The sequence below is a fragment of the Myzus persicae genome, unplaced genomic scaffold (genome assembly GCF_001856785.1).
Source record: "Myzus persicae strain clone G006 unplaced genomic scaffold, MPER_G0061.0, whole genome shotgun sequence".
Lineage (NCBI taxonomy): Eukaryota > Metazoa > Arthropoda > Insecta > Hemiptera > Aphididae > Myzus > Myzus persicae.
Window position 1 is genome coordinate 265,519 of NW_019102521.1, and position 15,195 is coordinate 280,713.

Here is a 15,195-nt window from a genome sequence, read left to right on the forward strand (position 1 = left end):
ATGATAAAATGGCGTGATAAGGATTTAACCTCAAAAACATGATATTCATCGAATCGATTCATACTTCAGTAGGTAAATTGTTTATGCGCGCTCGTGGATTTTACCGCGCTTTTCTGAAATCTCAGTAATAAGGAAATTAAAATTTTATTTTAAGTTTTTTTTTTTAACTTCTTCCTTCGCTGGAACTTTTAATCAAACATCACAAAATCGCACAATTTGAGTTAGTCCAATTTTGAAAGAGTTGATGAAACAATTCGAGGTTTCGTTGTTTCGTAACACAAAAACGTAGGTACGTATGGAAAGAAAAACCAGTATTTTATCATACCCTCAATACGGAAGTTGGCCATCTAAAAAACATTATTCAAGCAGGATGAATTACAAATTTTGGCGCTTAACTGTAGCTTAATAATTTTTTTACATTATTATACCAAAGATTGACGGAAACGATATTTTTCACTAGCATATAGGATTAATGTCTATATCAATACATCATATAATATACATATATCACTCGTGGTTATTATAATAAGATCCAAAAGATACCTGTATTCATGTGTATCGCATTTTGATATTCCAAGTTTAAGTTCTATAGAGACTTTTGGCCGCCAAAACAAAACGATGTGTTATAGGTACTTAGGTTAGTTTGGATTTGGACCTGCAACTTTGGAGTTTTTTCCATCATTAAGGACGACAATGGACAATGAGTACTAGAGTATGATCGCCCGAACACGATCAAATATTACTTGAAACACCTATAAGAAACAGCAAGTCTGCAAAAATAACACTTATTTCGATGTAGACGGTAATATTATAGTCTGATAAACTTATAATAATGGTGAAAGTGAGTTGTTGAAGCGCGCGTGTTTTCCCCGTAATGTTCGGTTGTTGAGTAAGGGGGGGAAATTTTTGCACCACGTGAAATCAACGGGGGGTTCCGAAAATTTGTTTTCGCAGTTTTTTTTTTGTCGGGGGGAATTTTTTTCTCCTCCCGGGGCGCTTATACGATTTTTCCCGCCCGTTCGCGAACGCCGCCAAACATTCGTTATCACTTGGATGCCAAGCGAGCAGCTTGATAACGTGCGTCGTCCCGTCGACATTTTTGTGGTGTTACTATTATTCTATACCTAACAATAAGACCCGTCTGGTCGGAAGTGTTCATCAGCCATTTCGTCCTTCACCCCTAAGCCCGTTCTCGCCATCCGCGTTCTCACTGCGCCGCTTCAAAGGCCGCCGGGCGGTGGTACGTTATGTCTTCGTCGTCCTCTACATCTTCCTCGTACGTGGTCGTCAAACAGGAGAACGAATCTGGCAGTCAAGCAGTTCCTGTAGTCAACATGGCCCCCATACCAGCCTAGTAAGTATACTCGCCCGCGCGTCCGCTTGTAGAGTCTTGGATTAGGTTAGGGCCAGAAAGGTCTTGGTACCCGCGCAAATCGGGCTCGCTGGCCATGCGCCCCCAGAGATCCACGCTTTGGTGGTCACTTTGGTGCCAACTTTTTGGATCGAACGATTAGTTTTTGACACGACTCCAGTTGAGAGTTTTGGCGGGTTTGAGAATTTAGCCATAGACATTTTCAGTGCCGGAATACTATGAGGTTTACATCAGGTCCCGTTTGATGGACAAACATATTGTACGCCCACATACTAAACTACTTCATGTTCAAAAACCAATAGTAGGCAGAGGATTTCATCTTTTTTTTAAATCTGACCCTTATAACTTAAGAATTTATGCCCCTGAACATGAATGTGCCAGGGGCCGATCATGAGCTTGACCGACACTGACTGAAGGTACTTGATATCTTTTAACATTTACAGCATAAGTTTTCTTTGAAAAACCTAAGGATTGATTTAGTCTTAACTGTAAGAATATCTAAAATGAGATGTTAAAATAAAAAATATGCGATTGAAGTGTTTTTTTCTTACATGCTTTCAGGTTTCAAAGGACCTGCTTTGTCATTTTTGCACTTACACTTGTATTTACTAAGTTTAGCTTTCAAAAAAATATTAAATTTAATTGTTAGTTGTTTATTGTAGCTACGTATTATAAAGAACTTTTCAAATTTTATAAGAGAAAAGTAGTAGGAAAATCATTCCGTTATCTTGCCATCCATAACAAATTTTATCTAAAGACATTCAAAAGTTTCTGTATATGTATTTTTTTTTACTAATGATTGTAAATAATATCTAAATTAAAAATAATTTATAAATTATAAAATTCTAGGAAGTTTCTTCTGATTCACCTCAATTGTTAATATTTTTTACTCTTGAACAATCAGAGGTAAAATTTTAGATTTTTATATAAAATCTATGAAGTAAATTTTTACAAATTGAATTTTAAATTACATACTTCTTAAATCAATTAAGTTTTATATTAATAGGTAGTTGATGGATTAAAATTTACACATTTTATCAAATTTATGTACTGTGATAAGTTACATTAATTACCTAATATTTAGTACCAAACTGAAATTAAAAATATAGGTATATTAACAATATGTATTTTTTGTTGATTAGCCAATGCATCTACCTTAATAAAGAATTTTTTTCCTTATTTAATTATGTTTGAAATATAAGATAGATAACTAACTAGTTTTAGAAATTGGTATATCAAATTAAATTTTATTGTTGGTTTATTAATAATTATTGTTAATTACATTTTAAAATTGTCTATAAATAAATATTATATTTATACTAAATTTCCATTTTATATTTTAAATTAACTTTGATATTACATTTTTCAGAAAATTGTCCTTTAATATCTGTGTAAATCTGAATTTGAATATCCTTTGTTTTCCATGTGTATGCAATATACCTCGCAATATACATACTTCGGGTGGTTCTTACAATGTCCAGTTAAGTGTCAGTTAACGCGAACCAGTTGATTATAAATTTTATTACCAGTCAAATTCTGCCTGTTAAGTGTCTGTTATCTTTAAATGGACGTTGTAAGAATGGCCATTAATGTATGATTTTTTTACCTATGTAAAATTAGAGAAAAGGATTCTAATTGTATGTCATTACCATCTGAGTTTAGGATTTACAAATAAAATTATAAAAATAGTAGTTAAAAAATGTAATGGATGCTGGGCACTAACTAGTTAGGAAATTAGAACTTAACTAGTTGCTTTGTTCAGAAGCTTGTTAAAGTAATTCAAGAAGTTGTATTTCTCCTGTAAATATTGAGTAACTTAACTAGTCATTTTTTTGAAACAGCATAAAGTTACTCAAATTTTTTTTTTAAATTAACTTCTTAAAAAATGTACACAATCCCAAAGTTCAAAACTTAATCAATCAATTTATAAATCAATAAATTAGTTTAGTATCAAAAAAATTTAAATATTTACAATAATTTAATTCTGGTTGTATTAATAATATATAAAGGTAAATTGCACACCTTTTTTCTAACTTTATATTAACTTAATTGATGTTTTAATTGACTAACTTATATAACAAAGTTAATATACAAAATGTTATAGAAAGGTTAACAAATGAAAAAAAAAAAAGAGTTCTAATTATTATTTTTTAACTTTTATGTCATTAACAGATGCTTGTGCTACGTGTTCCAATAGTATAACATTTTATTTTTAATTTTGATCACTAAACAAAAAAATTGAAGTCTCATATAATTTTTTTTTAAATATCCAATTTATAAAATAACTGGTTCCTAAAAATTTTGATTGTAAAAACATTTACTTTAGTTTAGTAGTTTACTTTTTACAATTTTTCTATATCTCATCATTTTTGTTCAGTAAAGTTGATTCAGTCTTAAAAAAATAATTAAATGCCCAAAATAAAAACTTTTTCAAAAAAAAATTATGAGAATTTTTATATAGTTACTTGTTAAAACCTGAATATTTTTTTAAAAAGTTAACTACCTACTTTTCAAATTTAAGAGTGTAAGGCTTTAAAACATTTTGGCATTTAAAAAAAATTCATATCAGAATTAATTTTTTTATTTTCAATATTAAAAAAAAAAAATATATTACACTATCAGTGTTAGTCAATTTAATTTTAAAAAATTCGAAAATATTGTTTACAACAAAAGTTATTTCATTTGTCAGGTCTTTCTATTACACCTTATATTTCTTATTTAATACATAATTTGTTTGCTTGTATTTTTTTAAATATTGTAACTTTAAATAGTTAGAAATTATCAGTAACTTTTCATAAGCTTTTTTAAAATAGCCCTAAAAATGTAGTTGAAATACATAAAATAAACACAGAAAGCTATCTCAAAAATGATAATTCTATACTCACCCTTATTCTCCCACAAAAAATTTAATTAAGGGAGACCTTAAAAACATCCATGTTATTTCTCTTATATTACAAAATATAGGGCTGTAGATTTGTAAAAAATTGTATTTTTTTTAGCTTATTGCAAAAAAATTTTCTGTAACAATATGAATTCAATTTTGATACCTTTTTGCATGTTTTGATTTTTGAGTTAATTTTTTCGCCATTTTATTTTGCATTGTGAATTTTTTCTTACAATTTTTGCAAGTTAACAATTTTCATACATTTTATGAATTATATTATATTTTATAATTATATAACCTACCTAAATATTTTTTGAAACTATTACAATAAAATATTTTGATAAAAATACATTCTATAAAATTTCATTATTCTTATTACACACTAGCTGAAGTGATTTCGGCAATTACATGGTTGTGTCCACTAAATCAAAGGATTTTTTTTTTTAAATCTTAAACTGCATTATTAAAATATATTGACAGTAGTATGTGTATGTTTAAATTTTAATAAGTTTCCATATTTATAAAGTTGATATTTGTTTAGATACAAGATGTATCTAACAGAATAAACTGACAAATTGAATAACTTTTGTTCTAATCAATATTTAAAAATACATTTTTACATAATTCATAGAAACTTGTGCTACAAGTACAGTATAAAATTGCTTATTTTTGGAAAAAATTAAGTTAGCAAATCTAATTTTGAGAAAAATGTTTTTTAAGTCAAGTTGCTTATTTTATAAAATATTTAAAAACTTTGAGTAAATTAATATGAAATGTAATAACAATTAAATTTTAAAATAATCTTTTTGAGAGTTTTCAGACATAAGTAAATCTTAAATTATTTATCATCCATAATTTTTTTCATACATTTCACTTGTATTAATTTTGTTAGATCCTTCTATTTTACCCTTTATTACAAATTATTATATTAAAATCCTTACAGTTTGTTTTAGAACTCACGACTCAATGTACTGTACAATATACAAAGGTTTCAAGCAAATATTTCTTAATTTAAAGTGATGGACTTCTTCAAATTTCATGTCTATCACTTAATCTTACTAAATATTTATAGATTAAGTGTACATAAAGAAAAATCAGTATACTTTCAAACAGATTATTTTTACTAGATATTTATTTTATATTTTGATTTTACTTAAAGCATTTATAATGAAGAATATTATCATATTTTTTTTTAGTAAGCGTAGAAGAAATGAAAAACCTGGAAAAGGTCTACGTCATTTTGCCATGCGTGTATGTGAAAAAGTACGTAGTAAAATGTTGACTACTTATAATGAAGTAGCAGACGAACTTGTGGCTGAGTATCCAGAGGGTAGTAATGCTGAACAAGTAAGTTTCAAACTTTAATATTTATAAGTTATAACCACTAATGATCATTTTTTTTTTTATATAACAAATTTATTCAAATTCTGATTTTTGGAATTTTCAAATAAACTCGAAGTCCATTTTCTAAATTCTTCATTTTTTCATTTTGTCTTCTATTTAAGAAGTATCCTGTGACAATACAAACTTCTGTTATCCAAATGAAAACCCCTTCCTTAGGTTAATATTAATCATTAACATTCTTAAATAATTTAACCTATTATATTTATACACAAAGTTAACTAACACAAAAACTACTTGTTCCAAATTTTCGGAAAAAATATTTGCTAAATAATTTACTGTGAGAAACGGAGATTCTCATTTGAAAAATAGAGGTTTGTATCTCGATAGTACACTTAAGTAGTACATCAGTACAAGGTTAGGTCATAATGATTCCTTTTTTGCTAAGGGTAAAGGGTGCTTTTTTACTGTATTATTGTAGCATCATGGAAATATTAATAATTTACAAATTATGTAAATATGTCAATATGTAAATAAATGTAGTTTTAAAATACAACTTGGTTTGTAATTAAAATACCAATAAAAGATGCCCTGGATAATGATCATATCTTTAAATTATATAATTGGTCAATTGACTGAGTAAATTTGATAATTGTGAACATAAAATTTGCTATGTGTGAAGGAGACAACACTTGTGGATGTGGCATCCTCCTTAGTGTTACTATTAATTAATTATCTTTTATGTTTCTAAATCTCATGTTGTGTTCATTTTTAATTTAATAGTATGACCAAAAAAATGTGAGAAGACGAGTGTATGATGCTTTAAATGTTTTAATGGCCATGAATATTATATCAAAAGAAAAGAAAGAAATCAAATGGATAGGATTACCAGTGACTTCATATCAGGAGTCTACTACACTAACTCGAGAACGAGAAGATTTAATGGCACGGCTCAATGAAAAACAAGCATTTTTGCATGAATTAATTGTTCAAGTATGTACTGTTTTCATTCAATTATGTCCCTACCCAATATCAATGACATTTTTAATATCTTATTATTATGTTTTTACTTAGTGCATATATTTTATAATGTTAATTGTATTTATTCATGTTGACAGCAAGTCACATTTAAACAGCTCGTTGAAAAAAATAAAAAGTATGAACAGATTCATGGCCGGCCGTCTTCTGCGTCAGTTCTTAGTTTGCCATTCATTGCCATTAAAGCTGATCCTGGAACTGTAATTGATTGCAGTATTTCTCAAGACAAGTTAGACATTTTATACTTAAATTATATTTTAACTGTCAATAATATTCATAATACCTATGTCCTATATTAATGTTTTTTATGTATTTTTTTTTTTCAGAAAAGAATATTTGTTTGGATTTAGTAACAGTTATGAAATTGTAGAAGATATGGATTTGTTAAAAAGCATGAACCTTTCATTAGGTATATAATAAAATATGTCTAATATAATTAAGCAATCAGCATTATTAACATTTTTTTAATAGGTCTCAATACAGGAACAAGTACTGCAGATCAATTAGAACAAGCAAAAACATGCGTACCAAAGAAATTACATGAATTTTTATCACGTATGTATATCAAAAATTGAATTTGATTATTAAAATGTATCATTCATTTTATAATTGTATCTTTTAGGAATAGCCGTTGAATCTTCAGCTTTAGATGTAGTAGAAGAACAGCCAAAAAAAAAGTTCAAGTCTAGCTAAAGTGAGGTGACTTTTGCATTGATCAATGCCTAATAATTATCAGAAATTTAATTAAAAATCACTCTATTTTTACAAAATATTATCTTAAGTTATGATTAATGTAAGTTAGGCCACATTGCTTGTTGATGCATGAACAATTTTGGTGTTATTGGTACAGTCTATATATATTTTTTATTTTTACGAATGATGATATATAGTATGACGGGTAATTTTCTCTCTGTACAATTCTTGTAATTATTTGTCTATTAATGTTTTTACTCTTAGGGTTAATGAAATTAAAAATATTGTTATACGGTTAGTATTTGTTGTCAAACAATATCAAATTGATGACATGATATGAAACACTTACATCTTCATTAATGTAGATGAAAGAAATATGTATATTTAGAATATTTAATTATAATAATTAAAACACTTACATCTCCATTAATGTAGATGAAAGAAATTTATATATTTAGAATATTTAATTATAATTTATGATACTTAAATGTACGAATCTTTAAGTATGAAAAAAAAATATTGTATTATACATTGTGTGAGAGAGAAAGAATGAGAGATAGAGTATTTGTGCCATAACAAGGACTGTATAATGTTATGGTATACAAGTATTTTTGTTGATTATTTTGAGGTACTCATTTATTACGCCTGAATTTACCATACATTGTATCGATAATACCACTGTGTCTTTTAAGAAAGTATTAAGTTAACACATAACATGTATCATGTATGTTCATTTAAACACTGAAATATATTATGTAATACATTTAATTTTATGTTGTATAAATTTAGTGTTCTTTTTATATTATTCCTTTTGTTTATACTTCGAAATTGATAATAAAATTAAATAGCATACAAATTAATATCTTACATTTTTTAGGTCTACAATAATTCAGTATCCATAAATTGGTACAACTAGTAGTACCAATGCCAACCTTCATTTTTCATGTAGGTATTTATATTTCACTACTCCTTTAAAATGTATAGCTAAATTAACATTATTATATGTAAATATTAAAATTTTAAATTAATCAACTAGAACCTTTAAAATAAAACAATTAAATAAAAAAATTTCTTCTTGATACAATCTCACAAATAAACATTTAACTATTATAATATAATCTTAGAAATTATCCACTCAAATGGCCAATCTGGGATATACTAGTATTAATTTTGTGCGCAGAATTGTTTAATGGGCCTTGTGAAAATTATTATATACAAATACCTAGGGTGAGTCTAGTTTGTCTAAGGATAAACACAAATGTACTTTTTAGTGATTTATTAGTGTTAATTTGAAATTAGTATACAAAAACAGTATATTTGCATAGGTTTTTGAGCATAACTAATACAAATGACTTCAACATTTTTTATTGTTCTATTGTTTTAAAACATTAATATTACACAGTTTTCAGAAAATACTTGAAATTTTAAGTGGTCCTAATCTTGGTTTATTTTATATAATATAACAACTATAAAACTATTATTATTAGAGTCTAAGAATTTATCATACCTAACCTTGCCTTAATCTTTATAGATTATAGAAATAATTAGTGGTGTTCATATTCTATAACATTTTGAAGATGTTTAAAAAAGATTGTATGTTTTAGAACACTGGTAAAATACAATGATATCTATTACTTTTTCTTTTCTTTTTGGTTTATCTGCCACTAAGACTATCCTGTATCTCAACCAATTCTCCAGCCATCTTTACCCATAGCTAAATGCCTAAATACTACTAGTTTGATCCGCCTCCTAATTCTTCGGCGTTCCTAATGACTAAATTTCCCCATCTTAGTTTTGGTCTTTCCTATCGTCTTTTGCCTACCGGATTTTGCTCTAGTATTGTTCTTAGTAGGGAGTTTTGGCTCCTCATTGATGGCCTGCCCAATGCAGTCTTCCTTTCTTGATAGTCTCTATAATATTATTTTCATTTTATACTTTTTGAAATTCTCTATTTTTTCCCTTTTTCCATTCCTCTGATTATGTCATCTTTTATTGGCCCGAAAATCTCTCGTAGTATTTTCCTTTCTTGTATAAAAAATACTGGCCTAAGGCCTGTGAGCTCCTATTTTAAAGCCAAGCATATAATTATACCGAAAACAATTTTTTTTATTATTTTAAATGTTTACTAGATAGATCTAACTTCTTGGCTTTAAATTTGTTTTATGTTATGTCTGTATTATAATTTACAAATAAATTGTTGTGATATGCAAATAACCCAATACTACAATATCAATATAACTATATATATAATTAATAATTATCTATTACAGTTAGATTCGGGAAACCGCGATAGTTGACAGCAGTGGCGCAACTAGGGGGGTGCAAAAAGGTCTTTAGCACCCCCAAGTTAAAATTTAGCACCCCCTGTTTTTTATATCTAACTTTTATTATTTTATTGAAATACCATGAATGTTATGTTTTTAAATATTATGATAAATTTCCTGAAAAAATATTTAATTATTTGGTCGTAAGTCTTATAATATAATTCATTCTAATTCATTCCATACACGGATATTCCCATAATAATAAAGCAAATAATAAAACTGGTTAAGATCAAGCATGCTTCAGCAAAGGTTTACCAATTTATCTTTGCTGAATATTGAAAAAGATTTATTAAATCAGCTTAACACTGAAACTATTTTAATTAAATATTGTATGAAACCTAGAAAAATTATGCTAATTTAAAATGTATTATAAATATATAAGTTATTTACTAACAAAATTATGAAATTATAATGTATCCTTATGTTACTGAAATTTTAGCAAAAAAGTATTATAAATTTATTTTCTTTTATTTATGTGAAGTGTGTTAATATATGTTTTAAAATGTTGAATTATCGAGCATTGCAGGCTCATGTGTAGGGGGTGTGGGGGCAAAGCCCCCCACGGCTCTGTGGTGCATTCACATATTTAGCACCCCCTGTTTTAGAGGTCTAGTTGCGCCTATGGTGGACAGCAAACATACCGGTAGGATAAAATCTCCCAATGCAAAATATATAAAAATTACATATTATCCAATTATAGTTATAGTGACATTGATGTAAAAGTTCTCAGGGGGAAATGATCACTCTGCTCCCCTGCGGGCGCTCTTGCTTGACAGTGACACTCCTGCAGGCGTATAAAATAACTTTGAGGTATGCTCTGTCGAAGTCCGGACGCGCCTTGGCGTACGTGACCACGTAGGCAGGCCCTGACATGTTAGAGTCTCTATCGCGGAGCCTTTTGGAGTCGATTAATTATTATTTGTTATCGGGATATGAAGACTGAGGACCTTAACGCTATAGTCACAACAATAATTTGTCACTTAGTGCTTCATCTCTTCATTTAGAATTTAAAATATTCTAGTGACATGTGTACTAGTGCAAAAGTTAACAAGTGTATCTAATATGGGGGGGGGGAACTCTATATTGAATATACTAACATAGACCATAGTACCTATTGTAGATTTATTTAAATTCTGCGACACGAAATTGTATCTCCGAAGCCCAAACCACTTACCATAACCATACATTTTGAAAATAGTTTTGGATGCAACATTCCGAATGCGCGATTTCGCTAAAGGCATCATATGTTTTGTGTGAATTCCACGTGTGCGTGGATCACGCAGTAAAATATGCTTCTAAACTTTTTTTTTATTCAAATATATTCTATCTGTTTATAAAATAAAAACGATAAGTAATTAGCGTAACTAGGGAAGGGGGCTTGGGTGGGCTTCAGCCCCCAAAAATGTCTTAATTATGAGGGTGAAATTATGTTCCCAAAGGTTAGGTTAGGCTAATCTTGCTATAAATCATTTTAAGGACTCCAGCCCCCTCCCCTTGACCTAAAGGACTAGTTACGCCTATAGTAATAAGGATAACAGAAAAAAAGTGTATATAAAAACATCCTTTTAAACCTAAAGAAGTACATAATATGATTTTCTTCTTTTTAATCACTCGAGTTATTGTCCGAGAATTTCAATATTCGATGTATAATAGGTACCTAGGTATATTTATTCGAACTGTCGCAGTTTATTACTCCAGTCAAAGAAAGTATCGATTTTACTTTCTGGAATTGTTACTGATTCCAAAAAAAAAGTCTCCGCATAAACTGTATAAAGTCAACTAACTGTGAAAAATTGAGTGTTCCGGCTTTTATAACCGGGTGATAAAATTCTCCATCTGTAACATACCACTATCACGGCCAGTTATGTGCGGGCATCAACTTCGAGTAGATAATGTGGAAATGTAGTACTTACTTTGTACCTATTACTTAATAGGTATACTTAAATTATTACTTTTACTATTTTTAAATTGACGTGAAATATTGTAATTAATGTATGTAGAAGTATAAAGCAAGGCAAAAAATATCACACAATTGGTAAAGAATTCAGACTTTTACAAACACTGATGTTAATCCTACAATATTTTTTCCAAATCTTGTTTGTAAATGTCCAAGACTCGGGGTTCGACCAAATTACTTGTAAGTATATTTAAGTTCTTCTTTATATTTTAATTACTTCCGCGATAATAAAATGAGAGATCTCATTGTTTCTATACTTTTATCCAGCCCGGTCTCTATTTATAAATTACAATATAATTGTAGATACCTACTTCAAAATGTATTTATTTATTTATTCAAATGTACGGACGTAAGTCCTATTACAATTTCGAATATGTACACATAACAATACAAGATATTAACAAATTAGTAAACAAGAAAAAAAACATTATAACAAAAATTATACATAAAACTAATAGTGTTTAAGTGAATATAATAAGAAAACTATAAAGTGCGATAAGGTATATAATATAGATAATGTACAATAAGTTATATAAAATCAAAGGAGTAAGTGTTACCAGCTACCATGAGGAGATTAGGGGGGAATTTAAAATATAATTTTTATTTGAAAATTGAGGGTAAAATGGTTTCGCATCTCTGGTATTAAGGTTATTTATTTTTAAATTAATCAATGATAACAATTCCGGACAATCAATAACGCCCAATAATAATTTATTAAGAAATTTGGAAAGTAGAAGTATTCGACGTTCATGAAATGGTAAAAGATATAGAAAATGTAATAGGTACGTTACTATAAGAACTGTGGGGAGGCATGTATATATTAAATTTAAAGGAAATGAAACGTAAAAAATTATTTTGAACAAATTCTAGGGAAGAATTTTGTTTTGAGGTATTATTTATCCAAATAAGAGGGCAGTATTCTAGATGGGAACGAACAAGGGAGCAATATAGGATTTTCAAGGGAATAGGATCTATGAATGAGCCACAGGTACGCTTAATAAAACCCAAGTTACGCATAGCCTTATTCTTTATCATTTCAGTGTGTGAGGAAAAATTTAATTTAGAGTCAAAAATAATGCCTAAATCCTTAAATTGAGATACGAGCTCAATATTTGAAGCGCAAATAGAATAATTATAGTTAATTGGATTTTTTATTAAATAAAAGTGCATAAATTTACATTTATCAACGTTCAAAGATAAGTGATTTCTATTTCACCATGAAAGTAAGTTATTGATGTCAGATTGTAAATCAATCGCATCTTGTTCAATTTTAATTAATTGTGTATGTTTATGTTACAGTCTGAGGCGTAAATGAAGGAATGAGCGTTAATGACTACCTACCTATAGTTAAGTCAATAACGATATTTCCGATCAAATTAGACTGTACAGTGTACACGATGTTGCAGACTAGGAAAAAACGCTTATGCTCATTATTTACAACTTTACAAGCGACGAAGCATTTAGCAATATTTCCTAGGTAATGACCATAATTCCGGTCATTTTCAACCACAATATTGATAATAATTAATAATGTTTGTTGAATCAGTAACGGTTAGGTAAAATCGATTTATCTAATCGGTATACCTACTAACAAACACGTACTTTCAGGTTCTGTGATATGCCCACGATCGCGCTCTCACAGAATTAAGTAAAAGATAGTCGTTCGTCGGCTAAATGATAGGTATAGGTACATACATCTATACATATAGTAAGTTGGTATATGCTGTATAATTTATAAATCGCGATAACTTATTTGTTACAATATTTGTTAGCACGCAGGCACGCAGCACATAACATAACATAATATTATTATACGTAGTATAGTTCCTACCTGTGGTGCCGTATACTTTATTCAGTCGTCTAATTTTGTTGAGCACTGTACAGCGTACTTTAAACTTCGAACACAATTTAAATATTTTGTCAAACAAAATTATAATCAACATCGTCTATTTCATCAGTAGTCATTACAAGGTAGGTAATTTTCTAATCATAGTTGTAAAATGTATTAACAAAATCGGTATTTGATTTTTACATCAAGCCATCAAGGCTTATATTGTCTGCCAATGCCTGGACATTGACGATATCATCTAATTATAATATTTAGTTAGGTTTACTTTTATTTATGTTATTACCTAAATTCTTGGTAACATAAATATATTTTTTGATTAACCACGACCTTCGAGTTGACTTTACCTATTTAAAACCAATAAATACGAATTAGCCACTCTCCGATTCTTGTAAAACTTGTACAGCTCGTAACAATAAAGAATATTGTCGATCAAAAAAAAAAAAAAACAATGTATTGGTTTAGGGCACTTACTTAACTATCTTTTGGTTTCTGAGTGGATTTACCAATATGTAGATAATAGGTATAACGAGCATTGAATATTGATATTGTAATTTATAACTGACAAGTGTCCTCTTGCTTCGTTTCATTTTTCAGAATTTATACAAATTAATTAGGTAGGTACCTACATTAAAATATATATTATGATTTATAAGTTATATAAATGTATGATGTATGCTTAAGATATTATGTAGAACTGTAATAGGTATACTATAATCTTGAACAATAATCTTTGTTTGCATAACAAATGAGGATTAATATAATTTACCTATCTATGTGTCAGAGATTCATAACGGAAGAATCAATAATTTTATTGAAGCGCATATTATGATACATTTGTTCATTTATAAAACATTAAGTCCATTAAGATATTGATTTAGAAAAATGAAAATACAAAAAATATTAGCCTATTGAGAGATTGTGAAATCCTCTTATAAAAATTATTATAATAGTTTAATGCTTGTAATAATTTAATATTATTCCATCGAAAAGACTTGTTAGTGTGTTGAATTATAATATTATACATAGTATACAGACTATAGAGCTAATTATTTTAACATCAAACGCATTATAACGTGTAAACAACTTTAAGTAGGTATATTATTTCTCTATAGGCACTGTTCAAAAGAGTTTTGGAAAAATAGTTTCGTCAAATAATTACAATGTCAACTAATATTAACATTTAATATTGGTTCCTTTTTATTTCGTAACGCGAGCTGTATTGAGGATTATTCAGTCAATTATGTTGAACGTGTAAAATCCAATTTTAGAATTTTTATAAATTATATAAAAAAAACACTGACTGATGAGTGACGGAGATGTGTATTTTTGAATTTGTATATGAGAAATACCAAATACTTATAACCCTAGCATTATTGTTGATAAACGAAACGTGCTACGATATTCTATTTAGTAGCTAGTGATTAAAATCGACCGGATTATAAAAGGTTTGACATTGTGAGATTTTAAATTTTTAAGTACTTACCGACAAGAAGGGTGATTTTGTATTTATATTCCCCATATAAGAACCACTTGTTACAAGTGAAGGTTCAGAAATTCCTTTTGTCTCGAAAAGATTTATTTTCCCAATAAGACTTGCATTTGCTATACCAAAACTTTGAGAAAATTAGATTATTTGTTATATAGCTATGTAAAGAGATTATATTTAAGTTCACATGGTCATTTAAGTTACAAGTTCGTGAAGTAATGCTAGAATCCGGATTGAGTGAATATTTGAAG

General features: G+C 28.4%; 1 protein-coding gene across 1 annotated transcript; it reads left to right on the forward strand.

The window, feature by feature from the left end:
* Positions 1-1,046: 1,046 nt before the first annotated feature.
* LOC111032413 (transcription factor Dp-1-like) lies at positions 1,047-8,112 on the forward strand. Its single transcript, XM_022312723.1, has 7 exons — positions 1,047-1,354; positions 5,453-5,603; positions 6,381-6,590; positions 6,716-6,864; positions 6,962-7,044; positions 7,107-7,190; positions 7,258-8,112. Exons 1-7 carry the CDS (start codon positions 1,248-1,250, stop codon positions 7,326-7,328), a joined length of 855 nt encoding a protein of 284 aa, XP_022168415.1. The 5' UTR covers positions 1,047-1,247; the 3' UTR covers positions 7,329-8,112.
* The last annotated feature ends 7,083 nt before the right edge of the window (positions 8,113-15,195 follow it).

Bases quoted from the DNA above. Each gene is read 5' to 3' on its own strand.
- LOC111032413 (XM_022312723.1), top strand. From the start codon at position 1,248: ATGTCTTCGTCGTCCTCTACATCTTCCTCGTACGTGGTCGTCAAACAG. The intron at 1,355-5,452 runs GTAAGTATACTC...ATTTTTTTTTAG, and splicing joins ATGGCCCCCATACCAGCCTA to TAAGCGTAGAAGAAATGAAA. The intron at 5,604-6,380 runs GTAAGTTTCAAA...TTAATTTAATAG, and splicing joins AGGGTAGTAATGCTGAACAA to TATGACCAAAAAAATGTGAG.